Raw genomic sequence first — 22,442 nt, 5'->3', positions numbered from 1 at the left:
TACACATACACTCACATACACAATACAGCCTGTATCGATCAAATGTTCATTCATCCCGCATGCTCACAACATGCACGATCACTGAACGACCGTACACACGATAGATGGTCAACGATCGTCGTCCAATCCGATCCGCCGGTCAGGTCGTTCATTTCCAACGACTATCCTCGTTCGTCGGCGTCGTTGGTTACTTTTTTTACAAACGATTTTTGGCCAATCAGCCGTTCGTCGTTCGTTCGTCGTTCATTTCCAACGATAAAAATTGGACGTGTGTACGCAGCTTTAGGCTACACCCTCAGAACAATTGTAGTGTTTGCTAAAGATATTATACAATTTACTTGTTGCCTTGACTTGAAACTTTTAAAGCTGTCAAACTGGCTAATCTGTTGCCTTTTTGTGATATATAATATAATAGTTGGCTGGGAGCAGGCTAAGTGAAGAATCAGCATTATTTAAAGAGAAAAAATATTACCTAGACTTTTTAAGTAAATAACTATTAGTAACAAGATCCCATGATTATTAGATAGTCAATGTTTCTACAAGTTTACGAATAAAAACTTATCTTCATTTTTGCATGACTAAATTGCAATCGAATTGTGGGAAACCTAGAACTTTTACAATAAAAAAAACCTCAAGCATGGTTTGGCTTGGCTGCAGTTATATAATAACCATATCAATGCGCTTTGTGATCATGTTACACTAGAGAAAAATAATTCAGTGTCATACATATGAACTCTGTTACTTTAACACCCATCAGCTGCATTTCCTTATCTACCACAGTTTTTCTTTGTTTAACAACAAGCATAATCATTTGTACCTTGTACTTCAACCTTTATAATAAACCCCATATAGTTCACTCACATGCTCCTGAATCATCTAAATACTAGCATAGTGAAAAAATGCAATATTCCAAAGCAAACAATCAGATTTTAGCAGTTAAATCTAGGCAATCACAGAGTAACTATTCATTTTAAATAGTTTGACCTCTTAGATCAGACTTGTAAAAACTTTATTATTGGGGAAATGGGAATAAATCCGCATATTTTCTGCCAAATACCTGAAACATTTGGTAAAAAATTTGGTATGCTGTATACGCTTTTGACCATACAGTAAAATGAAAATGTTTACCTACAAAGAGGCTATCCAATGTTTGCAGTAGTGAAAAATGGTTCAATTCATTATAACACTGACAACCCCTTTCTTCACATAGGTGCTGGTGTTTATAGTACTTACATACCTTACAATGATCACTGTCTTTACCCCACCAGTAAGCTTGAATTTTATCCCTTATGATGCTTCAGACCAGCGGAATCTGATTTCTCCTTTCTTTTTTTTTCCTTTCTTGTGACATTCATTTTTCCCCAAACTTCCTTTATTTTCCAATATCTGTTTTCTGATTATAGAGAACACTATCTTTGACTGTTATAAACGTGATTTCATGCTATTAGTTTGTATGGTTATGTATACTCTGTTAAGCAGACGAATGCTTTATTTTTGTTTTTTATGTTTATTGTTCTCTATCGAATTTGTTTATATTTCTCTGTTTTACAAAAATCTCAATAAAAAAAGTTGAAACTAAAAGTCCTAAAAGTCCCTAATCTTTACATTTATGCACTTTATGTTTAGCCCTTTGGTGTTCTAGGAAGCTCCACTTGAGGCCTCTTATATAAAGAAAGTTGATCTGCACCAATTGCAGATATGAACATGGTATGATAAACTTTTGCAAAATCTAGTGAATGAAAGAGGTGTTCTAGGGACAATCAGGCTGCAGAAGAAAGGGCAAGATATTGCTGGATATTTTGAACTAGAAAATATTGTGTGCATATCTGAATTTCTGTATCTGAATCTGAGTAATCAGTTTCATTAAAAGAGAGGGGTGTGTACAACTTTAAACTGGAGTTCAAACTGTTTTATATAACCCACCTTTTATCCAGGTAATATAAATGAATCATTTCATAAGCCAATCACTATACACAAATAAGATAAAGGTAAGTCGGTGTTTAATGTAAAAATAGCTATAGAGCCTAAAGATATCATTGTCATATTACCGGTATCATTTTTGTATTGTTTTCATGGTTGACCGTTAGCACTGTACAATGAGTAATGATGTCAACAGCAAAACCAAAGCAGCACCCATGTTTTTAATATTCATCTCAAAGTCATTATTCGAGGAGGTACAAACTATTTGTTGTGTAAAGATTTTCTAACTTCGCTACCTATAACTTTAATAACTTTATATAGCCTGATGCTGACCTAGACATTTCATTAGGACATAGTATTGGGTTTTTCGTGACCATGCTAACACTGCATTTACACAAAAGTAGCCCAAGGAGATTTGATATTATCAGCAATTAACTACTATAGATTATGATTTTGGTACCTAAGAACATATAAAGTACACCAGTGTACTTACCTAGTGCCTCGCTATAATATGTATTCCAGGAAGTTGAAAGAACAGAATAAAATAAAGCATCTTGCGATAAATAGAACATTGTGTTTCTTACTCGTTCTATAAAGGACATTCTATCTGTGAATTCAGTCATTATACCAGGAACGTAAGAAAAGGGCATGGGTTGGTGGCCACAAAGTCTTTCTAGAATATTACCCATTGAGAACCTAAAGGAATAGACAAATGGAACTCCAATGATCTCAGAGATAAGATCACCACAAGGAGCCAGAGGATCTGCAACAAGGATATCAAACTTCTCTTCTTTTAGCTTTTTTAACATTTCCTTGTTCTTTATTATTCCATCACATACCATACGCTCTACCTCCACAGAATCCGCTATGGCTTTTTTCATGCGGGTAAAGAATTCCCAATATGACATATTAGGCAAATCATAAATCCATATACGCAAGAATTCCTCTAGGAGTTCTTCATTTCTGTCTCTTGAAAATGCAACAGGAAAGACTTCAAATTTTAAGGCTGTGGTTTTGTTGGTGTCCATAATAAGGTTGGCTGAATTGACCAGCACTGTTACTTCATGGCCTTTGTGTGCAAGTTTTTCAAGGATGGTATTTAGGTTCATAAAATGACTACCGTCTGTAGGCCAAGCCAGAATCTTCCCTGAGTAAACTGTACTAAAGAAACTTACATGTAGGAGAAGTACAACACTTGTAAATAGCACGTTTAAGCTCATGTTTCCGAAGACTTCCTGAACAAGAATGAAGTAGGAACCACCCAGGAACGCTGCACTTTGTAACCTTGGTTTATTGGGAAGTCACGTGATTCTGTACATTCTAAAGAAGGAACTTATTTTTGCTGTTGGATAAAGGTATGCTTTCCATTTCTTTTCTAGATGCTCCATCTACAGGCTACCAAACTACATGCATTTCTTTGAAAATGATGATGAATATAATGAGCTGAATGCTGAGTAAAAAAAAGTTTATATAAAAATCCAATATATCCTTAATAAACCATGCTGGAATGGAGAATGTAAGTACAACATAAAAATTCTAGTAACATCACTACCTTTTAATTTTCCTATGGTTCCTTCAACCAAAGTTTGATTATTATTAATTGAATTAACAATTTCAGTTTCCCTGGAATGAAGTTCACAGACTTTGGTGTTTATTTTTAAATGTTTTCACAAGAATTACCAATTTTACACTAATATACACTTTTTTCTATGTGTGAATCATGAGTAAAAGTTGATTTACATATGTGTACATTTTTGTTTAAAAGTTTGGTGAACCTTGGGTAAAACAAACTGTGTAAAGTAGTTGTAAAACGCTGTCAACATCTACATTGTAATCTAACTCAAGTAAGAGAATGCAAGAACAGTGATTTCTGAGAAAGGCGAAGGAAGGAGATTAACACATCTGCAGCCCTGGATTAGCGGCTCCTAGCACCCAGCAAGGGCTGCTGGCACATCACTAGAATGATAAGGTGAGTATACCTTTTTTTTAGAAGGTAGGAAAACATAAATAACAAAGATGATATATTTATATATAGAGAGAGAGATTAGTTAAATAAAACATGGGAGGCCAAATTTAGAAGTTATTTGGCAACATCTACCTCACTTTCACCAGGGGATGGGATCAAAGGGCCTGAATATGGCTGCAAGTAATTTCTTGGAAGAAATGTATGGGTGAAACACTCCATCATTCAACCAGGTCAGAAATTAAGAGTGGCAAATGGAGTGTGTATTGAAGCCTAAACCCAGGTGAAGGGTGGTGAGGGAAGAAAGGTGTGCTGTAGAGAGCCAGGAGGCAAAACTTTAATTTTGTAATGATATTGATCCCCTGAGAGGGAAATCATGGATAATATTCTCTGTTTATATGGTTGGAGTGAAGTGAGCAGAGTATTCTGAAATATGGATGGGTATCTAATGTACCTCTGTAGAAGCAGTGCATTTGATGCTAAATCCACACTATATATGACACTCAAAAGATTAATACTAACTAAAAAATAAAATGCTTATTAAAAATATTTTAAAGGCCTTTCTTATTGCTGAAAACAGTCCAAAAACTGGCCAGTATCCCTGGCAGCAACTTGCAAATAATAATGATCCTAAAAGATAAAGAAATGTTCATCTGAAAATTCTTGATTAAATGCCAAGGATCAGAAAAAAAAACAACCACATCTAAGCTGTGTTTGCTGGCATTGTACATGTTCATGGTTCTTACATATTTTACCTTATTTTATACAATAGTAAAATATCTTGGCTTGTCTCAACTTCTTTGTGTAAACATTATACTGTAGTGGTGCACCTCTCCTGCATTTCTATGGACAACAAAAGAGAACAAAACAAAAATGGGTATACAAATACTTCATTCAAATCAGCAGAAAGCCTTAAACGTGTATGTATAGCCGGAATGTACTTCTTTGATTTCCATCATGATTGCTGCAGCTAGACTTAGCTTCCCTACCAACCATTACTAATATGCAGCTCCTCTGCAAATCTCTACACCATCTCAGTTGTCACTCTTTATGGGTGAATATATACACCTACATAAAAAAAATGTGTTATTTGTTTCATTAGGCCTAGATCCGTGTAACAGCAAAACATTACTGTGACCCACACTTACATAGCAAGCCTCACTGACTTCAGTACTATTTAAGTTACTGTAGATGGCAACAGATTTAGCAAACTGTATATTTTATAACTTCTCCTTTTTTGGAAATACAAGCAACTGACAACCTAAATTTGTAACATCTGAGAAGTGGGTTAATGAAGGACAAAGTTTTTATATATTGAAAATGTCCTGACAAATTTGATTTCAAGTGCAGTGTAGTGTAGAACCATCTTCCATAGTTGTTCCCAGTGGTGATTTATTTGGTAATGTGTAGACTTGTATGTCCACGGCTGGGCGGGAAGTTGGTGTTTGTATCACTCCTCCTCTGTGTTGTTCCTATTTTTCAGACAGAACATTCATCCATTTTTACAATGTATGCACGTGGAACAACATTTTCACCGCAGTCCATCAACTGAAGAAAGCAAGTGTTGTATACTGTGGCGGACATAACCAACAGTCATTGGTTATGTGTGCCCCCGCTGAACTTACTTAGGGCCCTGTTGACTGCGGTGGGTCTAGGGCCCTCACACTGAGACTTATTTTGCACCTCCCTATTTCCCCCCTGTTGTATATGCACTAACTGACTTAGCTGTTTTGCAAAAACGTTTACTTTGGAAAAAAACATTTGAGCTGTGGTAACGAGAGTTCGTTTTCTTCTTGCCTGTAGCCACTTGAACTACTTTAGGTAACTTAATTTGGTGTATTTCTTCTTTGTTTGCTATCCGGACATCCTTGACATCTCATTTAGTTTCCTTTTTGTTTGTCTTTCCTATTTTTACATCAGCTGACAATTGTGGCTCATTATCTGTGATGAGCTGGGTATTTCATGGTGACCAATATGTATCTTGCAGCATTCAATTATTTTTTCCTGAAGTGCTGTGATGCACATAGATCAGTACATAGATCTTCCTGAAGTCGGAATAGAAATTAACTATTATTAGGTAATCTTTTTCTGATACAGAGAATAAAGTCCATGACCAGTATACAGGGTGGAGTTGGTAACCTACTGTTGGTGTCTCATAAGAGGTTCATTTTATTCATACTTTTTGCAGGTGTTATAGTCCTTTATTGCTGCATGTATCTTTAGATCAATTTCTTGCCAGAATAGCAAAACTTTGGCCTTGCAAAAAAAAAAAAGTCATCTATGCCTACATGACTTCAATAGGTTTGGGCAGTCATGTGTTTGTAGCATCCTTCCTACAAAGTTCCATTCAGTATACTAATTTCATCCAGACAAAACAGTCATTTTTAGTGTCTTCAGAATCTCATCTTATTTAGTATGGTATTGAATAAGTTGCAGTCTGATGTCAGACATGCTCAAAGCACTGTACCCTGTTGTACTCCCCTGTCCCCGTTCCATGTCAGAGCCCTGCCATCTTCTTCCTTCTCTCCCTTTTTGGGATCTTCAGCTATCTTGATTGGCTGGGTCAGGTTGATGTAACTAACACTGACTCACCCTCTCAGGAATACCAACTGCAAGGAGTACAGGGGTCAGCAGTATCCAATGCACAGTAAACATACAAATTGCCCCTAATGCAAATTTTCCTTTAAAGTCACCCCCAGAATTTATATGCAAAAAAATCCCCCACCCAGTAATTACCAGACCAGAGCCCAAGTAATAGGTCTTGGCAAGCATCATTCTGGCACACACACATATCTACATATTTGTTGTCACATAATCCAATTATTTTACATACTCACCTAATACTTCACTGTAGTAACCATCCCAGGTTCCAGCAAGCACAACATAGAATACAATGTCTTGAAACAGATAGAAATTTATATTTTTCCATCTCTCTACAAAAGACATCTTATCAGTGAGTTCTGCCATGGCTCCAGGCACATAAGAGAAGGGCGCTGGGAGACGTCCACATAGTCTTTCCATTGAATTGGCCATTGAGAATCTAAAAGAATAAACAAATGGTAGTCCAAGAACTTCAGCAATGAGTTCACCACATGGGATCAAAGGATCTGAAATCAAGACATCAAACTTCTCATCTTCTAGCTTCTTTACCAAAGTCTTGTTCTTTAGTACCCCATCACACATATGTTTTTCCAGCTTCTGTTGCTCGGACACAAGCTCTTTCATTTTTTGATAGAATTCCCAGTAGGACATATTAGGTACATCATAAATCCACAGACTTAGAAATTTATCCAGAAACTTTTCCTTCTCGTCTTTTGTAAAAGGCACCTCAAAATGTTCATATCTTATTGATGAGTCTTTGTCTGTTTCTGCACCGGGTAATAGAATAGCTGAGTAAAGCAGCACTGTAACTTCATGGCTTCTATTAGCAAGGTTATCCAGGATTATTTTCAGATTTAAAAAATGACTAGCATCTGTGGGCCACACCAAAACCTTCCCGGCAGAAACTGTGTTGAAGAGGCTTGTGTGGAGGAGCAGAAAAAATATCCCAGTACAGAACATGTTGGTGACTCAGTGTGATCTGAGGTTAGGTGAAATTGTACAAGAAGCTTTGCAGAAAACTTTGAACACTAGAGATAAAAGTGAGACTGTGCATAAATATTGGTATACCAGCCATTTTGCAAGAGACTTTTTAATAAAAAAAAGGAAGAATGCCACCTAGTGAGAACATTTTTCTTATATTTTGTGTTCTAATGGAATATGTATTTCTGCCAATCTATTTCAACATTGTTTAAGTCTTTCCTGGATCTTACAAAATAAATGTTGTAACAATGTCAGAAATATTTCAAAATTTCTCAAGTGGAGAATTTTATTTATTGATACACTCCTATCCAAAAGTGTTTAATGTAGGGGCATTCCCACCAGATGTAATAAACAGAAAACACAGCTTAACATCAATGGAAGTATAAAGGAGTTCGGGTTTAAATTTTGCCAGGCTCAAAGGTGGCAAGTACCAGTACAGAAGGGCTTTGTAATTGGTTTCAAAAAAGCCCACACGAACAGCCCTGTGAACAGCAATATCCCAAGTTAGAACCAAGGGTTCCCTCATTTTTGCCTGGCACAGATGCCAACTCTTATTTTGAAAATAATTCTTTGGTGGTCAACGTCTCCCGTATGGAATTGCAGGCCCAGGGCGGGTTCTGGTATCATGACGCCAATATGTGGGAGGTTTCTTCCCCTTTGAGTGACACATAGGTAGGGGTATAGTGGGGTGGGCACGTCATGGATAGTACCGTGCCCCCTCTTTTTTTTTTACAATTACACCACTGGTTAGAACCTATTGGGAACTGTCCAAATATTGACTGATATCTGCTTTACAGTGGGTCACATATAATAGAGGGGAATTTGCATCTGAGAAGAAAAAATGATAAAGCAAGAAGATTATACCCTTACCTAAAGGGTTCCTAGCATTGACACTCTTGAAGGATGTGTTTATAAGTAAATTTAGGAGTAGACTAAACAAAGTGCATTCATTGGACATAAGTAAATAGTCACAAGGAAGGAATATCATAGGAAGAGCAAAGCAAAGTGAATGAACGGATTCTAGAAAGCATAGTTAGGACCCTGGCCTTACAAAGCTCCTTAGACACCCACCAAGTAAAACAACCTGGCTTTTCAAAGCCAGGAAGTAAAGAGTGATCATGAACAAAAGTTGCTAATGATGTGTGTGGCAACATCAAACTGCCTGAATATTTAACATCATCCCAGATTTAGAGAGAATGCTGAAGGACAGGGCTAGAGATGCTTTTGTGAATGGGTAGGTGACCAAAGTGTATCTATCTCTATAGGAGTTGTGGGCTTCCAAACTGGCCCACGAAGATACTTTGGAAGTTCAGATAAAGGGACAGTGGAGCCAGTAGGGCTGCTCTATAATAGTAATAAAATGATAGGAACTCCTAAACCACATTTTGATTTAGGAAGGTAGAGAATATTTGAAGCCACTATAGGCCTGGATACATGCTGAATAAAATCAAGAAAACCCCCTGGGAGAGAGCGAAGAACGTGAAATGGTACCGCAACTGGAAGAACTCAGAAAAGACACAAAATTCTTCAGAAGTACCACTGCTAGCCTACCAGGCCATGAGCTTTGATATCTTTTCCACGTCCCCAAAGAAAATTTCACATAACCCAAATTACAAATGTACTTGGCACTATACAGAAAATCATAGGATGCTGAGAGGAAGACCCCAGGTAGGGTTTGTTTGTAATGTGTTACATGTTATACCTTAAAACATATGAGATAATAAGGCCTGAGATAATGAGCATGGCCTCTCCTACTGCTCCAGACTCAGCTGTCCTAAGCACTCCTCACTTAGTGTCAAGAAAAAAAGTTTAGGCACGAATAGGTGGTATGAGTGCTGGCGCATGCTGATGCCTCTAATTTCTCTGAAACTCAGAAGCACTGCAGTAAATTGTGTTACGACAGCATAACACAGCTTAAGGTCTCTGGACTACTTGTACATTGGCTTTAGAATCTCAACAATGGCTCTTAACTTTTCTGGACCTGGGTGCCAGCTTTTGCCCCATGTACAATACTAAAGATCTGTCTCAATATGTGTTTATTTAGCTTAAGGTTTGGTTTTCTTGCTCCTTCCACACATCAGCATGTCAAATGTTTTATTAAGTCTCCATAAATCATTCAAGCAGTTCCACCAGTGCATTGACTTCTTTCTATCGGTTGGAAGATGCCTTTTTCCATATTCCTTGATACTTTTTATAAGCCTCTTTTCCTTTTAATGGGGGCCTTATATATAGTGCAGCATTCACTGGTTACTGTTGGCCGCTCAATCCTTTAATAAATTATTCAAGGCAATCCTAAGAATAAATCCTGCAAGAAACAAGCACTCCCTAATGGAGACCTTATGTTTGTGCTTGATTTCCTTGCATCAGAAGAGTTCAGACTGGGCTTTAAAGGCAGCTTTACCCATTGCTGCCATAGAAGGGTAGTCTTGGTGCCCAAGCTTGGCTTCAGCTCATAGGCTACATCAACATTGTTATCCCTACTTACCTCTGGGAAATTGATCAAAAAGTTCTGTCCACTGTTTCCTTGTGTTAATACATATCTTTGAGCTTCCTTCCCTGTGTGGGCTTTTTATTTCACATGCATATGCTGACATGAAGTTGTCAGGAAAACAGAAGAGGGTTAGTTACAGAACGTTAGGTGTCCATATTTGTGTAGTGTTCAAATCGCAATTTGCATGCTTTTTTTCTTCAGCCTGGATCTGTTTTGCATTATTGCACATTGTCACTCTTGAACTCTTTTAGTAAAATGCAAGACACTATTACTTTGTCTGACCATTAGCACACATCTCATCAAAAGAGCATGCCAATGGTACATGTGCACTGTATTTCAAAGTGCAAAGTGCAGGCTTATTTCAAAAAGCAAAATGTTTTTGTTCTGCAGAAAAAATAGTGTACACAATCTGGTATGTGTGGGGCTGATTTAGCCTTATTTCTGTAAACTCTTTAGTTTAGTCCAAAGATAACTTAATAATAGGAGTTCCGGAGTACCAAACACAAGAAATAAAACCGCCACCTACTTTCTATACACATAGTGCACATTTTCTACAGTTCTTGTACACACATTATCTGCTTAAATACTGTTATTAATAGGAGTACTGAATACAAGGAGTACAGGGGCACAGTACACACACAAATTGCCCCTAATGCAAATCTTCCTTTAAAGTCAACCCAGACTTTAGATGCAAAACACCCTTAAAGTCCCTCCACCCAGTAATTACCAGACTGCAGGCCAAGCATTTTGGCCTGTGGATCATATATTAGACAAGACAGAATTACAAACTGCAAGTCTAAAACCTTCTGATTTAAAGACTTTTTCCCCATGACACAAATGATCCTTAAACCTGTCATTCAACCATCTAATACCAGATCCTCTGTTGGTTATTAAGGATTTTAAAGAAAAAGGGCTTATAAATGAGCCTCAAAAGTTGTAACTGATCAATGTACAATGTGTCTATGGCACCTAAGCACAATTTCATTGTCATACTGAAAATATTTGTAAAAATGTTAACAAAGAAGATCAAACAAAGGTGATCTGGGATGAGAGTTAGCTTCATTGTGCAAAAAAAAGGAGGTTGGTTGATCTTTTTTTTTCTTTTTATCTGCATATTGTTAGTTTATATACCAATGCATAGGCAATACATTTATTTTAGTAATAATGATGCCCTTTAAAAATAAAACGATATGTGACAACATGATTTGTATTTGCAGCTTTCTCCAATTCTGGTATAACATGAAAAGTGCTTAATATAAAACAAGGCATAAAATAACATAACATAAAATAGATCCCCCAGCTGTAGAATCTCTGAATAGTATTGTTTAGATGTTCACGTGTTCAATATGTTTAGAGTTCACATGCAGTTAATATCAGTGTGATCTTTTGATAAGTAATCTTTCACTATGTCCCCATTGCCAGGACCGTGTGCCAGAATGACCTTTTGCTGAGGTCCCAGTGCAAAGAAGAAATCTTCTATAAATCATTTATAACTATAGTAAATTGTGAGGAAAAAAAGGGACCAAAAGGACACCAAAGAAGAGACACATTAACAATTAAATAATTCTAATTAGAATAAAATTGAAAAATACCTGAATAAATAGAAAATAATTTCAGTCTCCAGAATCTATATACACAGTACATTGAGATATATTTCTAGTCATATAATCTAAATAATTTATATACTCACCTAATGCTTTGCTGTAGTAACCATCCCAGGTTCTAGAATACATAAAATAAAATAAAATGTCTTGAAAGAGATAAAAATTTATGTTTTTCCATCTCTCCACAAAAGACATCTTATCGGTGAGTTCTGCCATGGCTCCAGGCACATAAGAGAAGGGCGCTGGGAGACGTCCACATAGTCTTTCCATTGAATTGGCCATTGAGAATCTAAAAGAATAAACAAATGGTAGTCCAAGAACTTCAGCAATGAGTTCACCACATGGGATCAAAGGATCTGAAATCAAGACATCAAACTTCTCATCTTCTAGCTTCTTTAACAAAGTCTTGTTCTTTAGTACCCCATCACACATATGTTTTTCCAGCTTCTGTTGCTCAGACACAAGCTCCTTCATTTTTTGATAGAATTCCCAGTAGGACATATCAGGTACATCATAAATCCACAGACTTAAAAATTCTTCCAAAAACTTTTCATTCTCCTCTTTTGTAAAAGACACCTCAAAGTGTTCATATCTTATTGACGATACTTTGTCTGTTTCTGCCCCCATTATTAGAATGGCTGAGTAAAGCAGCACTGTAACTTCATGGCTTCTATTAGCAAGGTTATCCAGGATTATTTTAATATTTAAAAAATGACTAGCATCTGTGGGCCACACCAAAACCTTCCCGGCAGAAACTGTGTTGAAGAGGCTTGTGTGGAGGAGCAGAAAAAAGATCCCAGTACAGAACATGTTGGTGACTCAGTGTTATCTGAGGTTAGGTGAGGTTGTACAAAGCGTTAAGAGCTTTGCAGAAAACTCTGAACACTAGAGATAAAAGTGAGTCTGTGCATAGGTATTGGTAAAACAGCCATTTTTCATATGACTTTTGTCCGACAGTTCAGAACAGATTTGTTTATTTAACAAAAGCTAAGAATGCACTGGTTTTGATTAACTGAAAGACTGTATTTTTTCTGCAAAATTAAATGGGTTTAAAAAATAAAATAAAACTGTGTTTACTCATGTTGTGTCTCACTCACAGCAACTCTTTGAGATTGAATAGGGGTGGCAGTGAGCAGTTCATTATTAACCACTCATGCCCATTGTAAATGTGCAAAGACTGATGAAGAACCAGTGCAGCAGTACAAGGGCCAAGGTGCCGGCCACCCTCAGCTGCCTAGAAACTGCGGTTCCTGAAGCAAGTCTGAACATAGCTTTACTTCTTCTTAAAAAAAAAAAACCCACTCTGTACTCTGTCATGTTTCTTCCGTGCAAATATCTTAAGTACTCAAAAATTCCTCAATGATTCCTACTTTTGTAAATTTTCCATGTTTATTTTATGTTCAGACTGGTGGTTAATGATGACTGCATGAGTTACTGCTCAAGGGTAGGGATGAGCGAGATTTCAAAGTTGTGTAAATTGTAAATTTGGCCGTCGAGATCAAACCTTTTGGGACCTGCAAGAAAAATCAGTGGAGCGAAGATGTATGTGTTCTTGGATAGACATTCTCTATCCAAGAACACAGGAGTACCGCAGCTGTGCTCATCATGAATGAATGCAGCCGTGGGAATCATCCTGTGATGATTCCCATGGCTGCATTCATTGATGAGCACAGCCGTGGTACTCACACTGACAGGAGGAGTACTGTGGCTGCAGTCATGAATGCAGCCGTGGGAATCATCCTGTAATGATTTCCTCGATCTTCCGATGGGTCCGAGAAATTGGTTCGCCGAAATTTTGCTGACCCATCGGAAGTTCGAGGATATTTTCGCGAGAATGTCAGAGGCATTCTCACTCATCCCTACTCCAGGGCACCAAGGGGCACTGGGTACTGGTCACAGGTGATGACTACAGGGTTTTTGCAGGATTTACAAATGGTTATTTAGGATTTTTTTTTCTTACATGGATGGATTTTCATCATCCATGGAAGCAGATGAAATTACTAACTGCTATTAGATGCTATATGAAGCATCTAAAAACTACACAGCAACACAACTGTAGGAAAACACTAAAAAAGGATAAAAAACAATCCCATTTGTTTAAAAGATCATGGATTTTTGGGGGTGGTTGAAAATCTCATTAGCCAACTGTGGCAATACCGCTTGAAATTACCACTAATCTAACACAGTCACTTTCCAATTTGCCTTTACCTTTACCAATGATGAACAGAGGAAATAAAAAATGGAATATTCTTAAGACAGGTAAAAAAATTGAAAGTGTTCAGATAATAGTTACCTATTACCCAGTTGATATTTTAGTAAGTATATTAGGTTGTTGATGAAAAATATTGATAAATTAACATATATCACTGGATCAAGTATTGGGTCACTTTACACTTTTTTATGTTGGCATTTACTTTAGTATTTGTGTACAAGCACAAACAGTAGTGAGGATGCATAAAAGCATAGAATATTGTGTAGTAATCGTTTATTTATTATTCTGTTTGTTTCAGAAAATGTGATTACACTGGGGAACACATTTTTTGTTGAGCTAGATCTTACACTTGTTTTTTTTACAAATTTTTGGGTGGTAAATCCAGAAATTACCCCAGTTTGTTTTCTATCACATCCAGTTTTTACAATACAGGGTACCCTCCATTTTGGTCAAAAAACATACAAATTTTACATACAATGAAAAAATAATGAAATAACTTGAATGTACTGTTTATTTAAATTTATTATGTTCATACAAAGGATTTATTGTTACTCTATGACTTTTTTTTACAGTAAAACATTTGAAAATTAACCGGGTAAGCAGTCAATGTAAAAATTTATGCTTAAAGCTTTTCCTGGAGTATTCAGTGTTAGTAAAATCCCGCTGGATGCTCCAATAATAGTCATCCATCATATGTACATTCCATCTACCCTGATACCGTCCTTCCATGACCTTCAAATCTTGGTGGAATCGTTCACCTTGCTCATCACTGACTGCACCAAGGTTTTCCGGGAAATTAGAAGGATGGCTGTGCAGAAAATGCACCTTAATGCTCATATTGCAATCAAGCATTTTGAAGCTTCCCAAGAGTTTCTGGACAATTTCTGTGTAATTATTTGCTTGTGTGTTTCCATGAAAGTCCTTGACAACGGCTTTGAATGATAACCAAGCATTCTTTTGGACTTCTGACATTGTCCTGATGAAATGTTCATCTTTGAAGAGCTGCCGAACCTGTGGACCATCAAACCGGCCTTTATTTTTTCAAATGACAGGCTAGGAAATGCCAAAATAAGGTACTTGAGATAGTCTCCTTCAGTTGATAAAGCTTTAACGAACTGCTTCATCAGACCCAGTTTCATGTGCTGAGGCGGGAATATATTATTCTTTCTATCAACAAGTGGCTCATGTCGAATGTTTGGATCACCTGGTTTTAGGACAGAACTTGGAGGCCAATTTCTTTTCACCCAATGCCTCTCACGAGCTCTGCTGTCCCACATGCACAGATAACAGGGATACTTGGTGTATCCGCGTTTCTGGCCAAGAAGGAAGCATACCATTTTAAGGTCAATACAGATGACCCAATTGTGTTGGGGATATTGCAACAACTCAATGACTCTCTTTATGTCTGCATATTCTTCACAAAAAGAAACTGAATGTCCAATTGGGACTGACCCAAATATATTGCCATTGTGAAGGAGGACACACTTTAAACTCTGCTTTGAGCTATCAATGACTAGTCGTCATTCAGTTGAGTTATAGATTGGAATTACCAAATTGTCTAATAAACCAGGTATGTTATGGCAATACACAAAGCCACTGTCAGTTCTGAAATACTGCAGAAATGCAATTCCCTGGTTTGAAGGTACGATACCTTTGTTCCTTTTTCAAGTAAGTTTTTCTCACGCAGTCTTGATGCTAGGAGTTCTGAAGCCTTCTTCCATAGCCCCAAATCAGGTGCCAAATCACTCAACTCATTCTAATCCAATCCCCTATGAACAGAGTCCTCTTCAAATATCAAACTCTTCATCATTGTTGTCACCTAATTCATCACCATAATCATGTTCTTCAAGAGAGGGTAGTGTAACGAAAACGGGCAATGAGCCACCGGCAATGGGCGTATAGCTGATGATAGACTAGGATACTCTATGTTACATTTATTTTTATTGTTTTATCCTGAAGTTTTCACTATACAAAAGTACCAGTCACTGAAATGATCTCTTGGCTCTCACCAAACCATAGGTATACCAAATGGCATCTTATCACATGTTCCCTTTGTCCACATCCGTAAACCCTCCACACACTGTTTGCACACTTATGAGGGGCCCAAGACTTATCTTGATTACCAAGTTTAACTTTGAAATATGCCAAATAGGCTTGCTCTACAAATGTGCTGATGTTCGCCCTTTCACTGGGAATGGTGAAACTGCCACAGATATAACAAAATGAATCAGAGTTGTTTAGGCAATTAGGACAAGAAACAGCAGAGCTAGACATGACCTGAAAGAAAGGAAATATGTGTGTAAGTAGAAAAATAAATTTTGCTTATTCACTACGTAGAGCAGCACATAACCTCTGACCACACTGTCTTGGTGTAATTGAATAGTCTATACAAATCCACACTACAGTAATCACATTAATATAAGCGGTAGAGAAAAAACTTGACGTGATAGAAAAACTAACTGTACTTTCAGAACCAGCATACCTATTTTAGTGTAAATAAGCTTAAAAATTGAAGACAACTAAACATTTGTTCAAAATTGTTCCCCAGTGTTATTAGTGGCAAAGTGAAATCAGATGTTTGTTGCACGTTTTCCTGCGCCACTTTTCTCTCTTGTTTTCCTTGTAATCCCATTCCGTGAGGTGTGATTACCAACTTTCCACCTCTCTAAGATATGCCTAAAATCTCATTAGAAGGATGAACTTTTACATGTGATTGACATCTTGGGTGATTGGTGAGTAATGAATTTTGATTGTTCTTTGAAATTTATTATATTTATTAAGTCATTGATGTTAAAATTTATTGGTACCATTATACATGGTCTCAATATTTCCTGAGGAAGCAGACTGTGGCTGGCAAACGCGTTGAGAATATTTGAGATCAAACAAAGGTAAATCATTTTTCAGCTTGATTATGTTTGTGTTGTTATATGTTACATTTTATTGGTAAATTTTAATTATGTTGAATAATATATGGATGATATACACATAGCACACATGTTCTACAGTTCTTGTACACCCATGATCTTCTTAATTACTGTTATTAATAGGAGTACTGAATGCAAGGAGTACAGGGGCAAGCAGTATGTAATACACAATACACACACAAATTGCCCCTAATGCAAATCTTCCTTTAATGTCAACCCAGACTTTAGATGCAAAATACCTCTAAAATCCCCCAAGCCAGTAATTACCAGACTGCATGCCAAGCATTTTGGCCATATATTAGACAAGATAGAATTACAAACTGCAAGTCTAAAACTTTAAAGATTTAAAGACTTTTTTCCCCATGACAAAAATGATGCTTAAACCTGTCATTCAACCATCTAATACCAGATCCACTGTTGGTTATAAAGGATTTTAAAGAAAAATAGCTCACAAACGAGCCTCAGAAGTTGTAACTGGTCAATGTGTGCATGGCACCTAAGCACAATTTCATTGTCATACTGAAAATAGTTGTAAAAATGTTAACAGATCAAAAGATCAAACAAAGGTGATCTGGGTTGAGCGTAAGCTTCATTGTGCAAAATTAAAAAAACACTGGAATGGAGGTGGGCTATTTTTTTTCTTTTTATCTACATATTGTTAGTTTAAATACTAATGCATATCAAATACATTTGTTTTAGTAATATTGAAGCCCTTTAAAGATAAAATATGTGACAACATGATTTGTATTTGCAGTTTTCTCTGATTCTGGTATAACATGAAAAGTGCTTAATATAAAAAAAGGCTTTAAATTTGCTTGATAAAAATGATCCACAAGCTGCAGAATCTCAGAATAGTATCGTTTAGATGTTCACACGTTTATTATGTTTAGGGTTTACATGCAGTCAATATCAGTGCCATCTTTTGATAAGGAATCTTTCTCTATGTTCCCATTGCCAGGACCATGCACCACAATGACCTTGTGCTAAGGTCTCAGTGCAACACAATGTACAAAGAAGAAGTCTTCTATAAATCAACTATAACTATAGTAACTTGTTGGAAAAAATATACTGGACTAGAAGGACACCAAAGAAGAGACACATGAATAAAAAGCAATTAATTCTAATTGGAATAAAATTGAAAAATACCTGAATAAATAGAAAATAATTAAAATCTCTACAATCTATATACACAGTACATTGAGATATATTGCTAGTCATATAATCCAATTTATTTATATACTCACCTAATGCTTCTCTGTAATAACCATCCCAGGTTCTAGAATACATAAAATAAAATAAAATGTCTTGAAACAGATAAAAATTTATGTTTTTCCATCTTTCTACAAAAGACATCTTATCAGTGAGTTCTGCCATGGCTCCAGGCACATATGAAAAAGGAGATGGGAGATGTCCACATAGTCTTTCCATTGAATTGGCCATTGAGAATCTTAAAGAATAAACAAATGGTAGTCCAAGAACTTCAGCAATGAGTTCACCACATGGAATCAAAGGATCTGAAATCAAGACATCAAACTTCTCATCTTCTAGCTTCTTTAACAAAGTCTTGTTCTTTAGTACCCCATCACACATATGTTTTTCCAGCTTCTGTTTCTTGGACACAAGCTCTTTCATTTTTTGATAGAATGCCCAGTAGGACATATCAGGTACATCAAAAATCCACAGACTTAGAAATTCTTCCAAAAACTTTTCATTCTCCTCTTTTGTAAAAGGCACCTCAAAATGTTCATATCTTAATGATGAGTCTTTGTTTGTGTCTGCCCCGGGTAATAAAACAGCTGAGTAAAGCAGCACTGTAACTTCATGGCTTCTATTAGCAAGGTTATCCAGGATTATTTTCAGATTTAAAAAATGACTAGCATCTGTGGGCCACACCAAAACCTTCCCGGCATAAACTGTGTTGAAGAAGCTTGTGTGGAGGAGCAGAAAAAAGATCCCAGTACAGAACATGTTGGTGAATCAGTGTGATCTGAGGTTAGGTGAGGTTGTACAAAGCGTTTGCAGAAAACTCTAGACTAGAGATAAAAGTGAGACTGCGACCTTTGAAATTGAATGGGGGTGGCAGTGAGCAGTTCATTATCAACCACTCATGCCCATTGTAAAACGTGCAAAGACTGATGAAGAACCAGTGCAGCAATACAAGGGCCAAGGTGCCGGCCACCCTCAGCTGCATGGAAAGCGTTGTTCCTGAAGCAAGTCTGAACATAGCTTTACTTCTTCTTAAAATAAAATAACCCCACTCTGTCCACTGTCATGTTTCTTCCATGCAAAAATCTTCAGTCCCCAATTATTCCTCAGTGATTCCTACTTTTGTATATTTTACATATTTAATTTATGTTCAGACTAGTGGTTAATGATAACTGCATGATTTACTGCTCCAGGGCACCAAGCGGCACCGGGTACTGGCCACAAATGATGACTGCAGGGTTTTTACAGGATTTACAAATGGTTATTTAGGATTTTTTTTTTGTTTTTTACATGGATGGATTGTCATTATCCATGGAAGTAGAAACTGCTGTTAGATGCTATATGATGCATCTGAAAAACTGCACAGCAACACATCTGTAGGCAAACCCATTTTTCTAAAAGATAATGGATAAGTTGTGGGTGATAAATATCGATTGATAAATTACCTTATATCACAGGATCAATTATTAGGTCACTTTACACTTTGTTATATTGGCAATTGCTTTAATATTTGTGTACAAGTTCGATTATGTGTTGTTATATGTTACTTTTTAATGGTGAATTTTAATTATGTTCAGTAAAATTTGGATGATGTTTTCAAATTGTAATGAATATCTAATGCCTTGAAAGCCCCTAAAAATCCTTTTACAAATTTATAAAATTATGTAAAATCTTGAGGTGTCTTGAAGAAAATAATATTTTATTAATTTATTAATGCAGAAGGGGTACTTCTTGTCCCTTTCTGCAATAAAGCCCAGCCTGATCACAAATTTTTAAAGTTGAGACTTCTTTCCATTTTAAAGCATTAGATGTCATACAATGCAAATCATCCTTTTCAGCATTACCAATAACCTTGGGAAATCACTGCTGACTCCTGATTTCCAGGTTGTCTTTTATTTTATTGCTCCACAATCTGTTCTACTGATAAGTCTTTACAGCTATACTCTCTCTGGATCATATACAGTACATCTTTCTCTACCTATATTCAGCACAATCATCTCCAAGAATAATTTACTACTAACCTGGTATCTGCTTTTTTATCATAACTAACAGAACAAGTGTCATCATGACATCTAATAAACACAAAGGTTGCCAGAAACTAGTAATATTTCTTCTGATAACATCTGACAACCATAAGATTGCAGGGAAATGTTAATGTGAACCTGTTCTTTTTTATGAAAACTAAAAATGCACATACAGTATAGCCAAATTTTTTATTAAAATTTTGAATGGTGTAAGGGGTATGGTTAAAAATCATCTGTTAGAGGGTAAAATTGTCTGTAACCCACTGGATACATTCCCTCTACTTTTTATGGCCTGAAGGCACAACTGGACATGAGAAAAATTCTCTCCATAGTTGGGGAATGTGTCTTCTTTAGCCAATAAAATCGGTGTCTCCATTGGAAAATGTCATCCTACCCCATGCAGATATAAAGTTTGTTAATTAATAGAACAGTACAATAAATTTGTAATAAATAACTGATTCATGTAAAGCTCATGAATATTGTAATCGGTTTTTAAAAATATTAGGTTCATTTTCCTACAGATTTCAAAATTTTGAATAGAAAACCCCTCAAAAAAGCTACAAGATACATAGAAGCCTGAAGAAATGTCCTCTTCAGCTTGGCACATACACCCCAATGTTGTATAAGCTGACAATCAATTTCAGTTTATAGTAATACAGGAAACATGAGTTAAAAAAAATCTCACCTTTCAATGGAAAGCCATTTGCTGACTTTCCAGGCAGTTTATAGTGGCTTCTGCATCAGAAGGAAAGTTAGATTTGGAGGAACTCATAGTGACCAGTTAAATTTTACCTTTCCTAGGCAAAGAAAAACACTGCTTCTTGATTAGTTGAGATGGATTACTGCATTTTTCTCTTAAAAAAAAAAACTCAAATGTTTGCAAATCTATGCAAGAGTGAGCATTTTGAGTTCTGCCCAGGCATGAATTTATAGCAAATCTCAGCTAATCAATTTTGTGTTGGACTGGTGAATTTCAGAAAAATTTGGTGGATAAGTTTGGGCACCTCCCTAAATACCCTGCACATACGGCGGCTAATAAAAGGTGGAGGGTGGTAGCTTGACATCCCACATGGAGTGAAAGCAGCTAAAGTGCCACTGTGTTGGAGTTGTTGTGGGGGGGTGTTTATTTGCACTGTATGTTGTCCTGTGTGCCAGTCCATACCCCCTTTCCTCATCTTCAAAATTGTACTACTATTTCTGCAAATACAGGGGATTCGTTGCATCTACAGGGCGACTAGTTGTTTAACTTTAGCTACCTTCTTTTTTCTTAAAAATGTATTTTAGTCAAAACCTGTTTTGGACTCAAGCGATGTACACACTTCTAATAATTATCGTTTGTAATCGAACAACCAACGATCCTGCGCGATATCTTTGAACGATCGTATAGCACCGATCCTGTGCATGCAAATAACGACACGATCGTTCAACGATATTGTACTCATGATAGATGCGATCGTTTGAACGATACAGGAAGTGTGGGGAACCAGAGGAGTATGTACGAACGATCGGGTCAAACGAACGACATTCACCACACTGCTTCTTTGTCCCTCTGTGCTCTCTGCCCTTCAAAGTGTTCTCAAGGAAGAAGAAAGCAGCTCTTGCTTTGATGTGTCTGCTTAGTGCTGAAGAGGAGGATATTGAGAAGAAGCGGCGAATGTGGTGTAAGGATTGGTTGTTGGACCGACAACATTTCACATGGGAATCTGCTACGGGAACTGCGCCACTCATTCCCAGATGACTACAAGAATTATCTTCGTATGTCAGATGTCTGTTTCCAGCAATTACTTTCTCCAGTTGGACCTTTTCTGCAGAAACAAGATACCTTCATGAGGAAGTCCATTACACCTGAGCAGAGGTTGATCGCCACCCTGAGATACCTTGCCACTGGAAGATCTCTGCAGGACATGAAGTTCTCCACTGGGATCTCACTGCAAGCAATGGGTCATATCATCCCCGAGACGTGTGCGGCAATTATCGACTGCTTGAAAGATGAGTACATAAAGGTAGAGACCCCATACAATCATTAAATCAAAATGACACAGTTGCTTCATAACCAAAAGATATTTAACAAAGTGCATGTAACAAAGTGCCAATAAAAAAGTATAAATAACAATAAATAACCATAAAATCAAAACATAACTATTTTAACAATATTAACAACAAAAAAACAATTAACATTTGTGACACACCCCCCACTATAAATCAGTGAAATGGAGGCTTTCATTGCCAAAACTGTACTGATTTGGTGTATTTGAGGAAGGGTAGTGATGATGCTCATATTGGTGGCGTGGAGTGTGTACAGGTGAAGGGTAAGGCTGCAGGTATGGATAGGGGTAGGAATAGGTAGGGTATTGTGGGTTTAGTTGGTTCAGCATCCCTTTGTTGACCAAATCGGTCAAATAAATCTCTACAGCACCTGCTTGTTCTGGGCTCATCTGCCGCAGTTTTGATACAATATAGAAGCCAAAGCCATCCAAGTGATCCTCTTTTTCGTTTAATATGGACATGGCTTTCTT

At 36.9% G+C, this 22,442-nt stretch overlaps 2 protein-coding genes across 5 annotated transcripts in view; both read right to left on the bottom strand.

Moving 5' to 3' along the window:
- The window catches only part of LOC140326696 (UDP-glucuronosyltransferase 2A1-like), a 42,905-nt gene that overhangs the window by 4,947 nt on the left and 15,516 nt on the right, over positions 1-22,442 (bottom strand). The window contains exons 1-2 of one of the 4 annotated variants that reach the window (XM_072405536.1): positions 11,647-12,387; positions 2,414-3,043 (exon numbers count right to left, since the gene is read on the bottom strand). The exons of 1 other annotated variant lie outside the window; for it this stretch is intronic. In XM_072405536.1, the coding sequence (XP_072261637.1) occupies positions 2,414-3,043; positions 11,647-12,370 (1,354 nt within the window). In that variant the 5' untranslated portion in view covers positions 12,371-12,387. Of the gene's footprint in view, positions 1-2,413; positions 3,044-6,720; positions 7,492-11,646; positions 12,388-22,442 lie in introns of those variants that run through there. 2 more of the 4 variants (XM_072405533.1, XM_072405534.1) reach the window with 2 other exon arrangements.
- Positions 17,211-18,898, bottom strand: LOC140325335 (UDP-glucuronosyltransferase 2A1-like). The gene is made up of 2 exons (XM_072403160.1): positions 17,941-18,898; positions 17,211-17,215 (listed from the first exon to the last, which is right to left on the bottom strand). The coding sequence occupies exons 1-2, from the start codon at positions 18,662-18,664 to the stop codon at positions 17,211-17,213; spliced, it is 729 nt and encodes a 242-aa protein (XP_072259261.1). The 5' UTR covers positions 18,665-18,898.

This window comes from Pyxicephalus adspersus, chromosome 3 (assembly GCF_032062135.1).
Source record: "Pyxicephalus adspersus chromosome 3, UCB_Pads_2.0, whole genome shotgun sequence".
In the NCBI taxonomy this organism is placed as follows: Eukaryota; Metazoa; Chordata; class Amphibia; order Anura; family Pyxicephalidae; genus Pyxicephalus; species Pyxicephalus adspersus.
The sequence above is the reverse complement of the archived record's forward strand: the minus strand, read 5'-3'. Positions and strand labels throughout refer to the sequence as shown.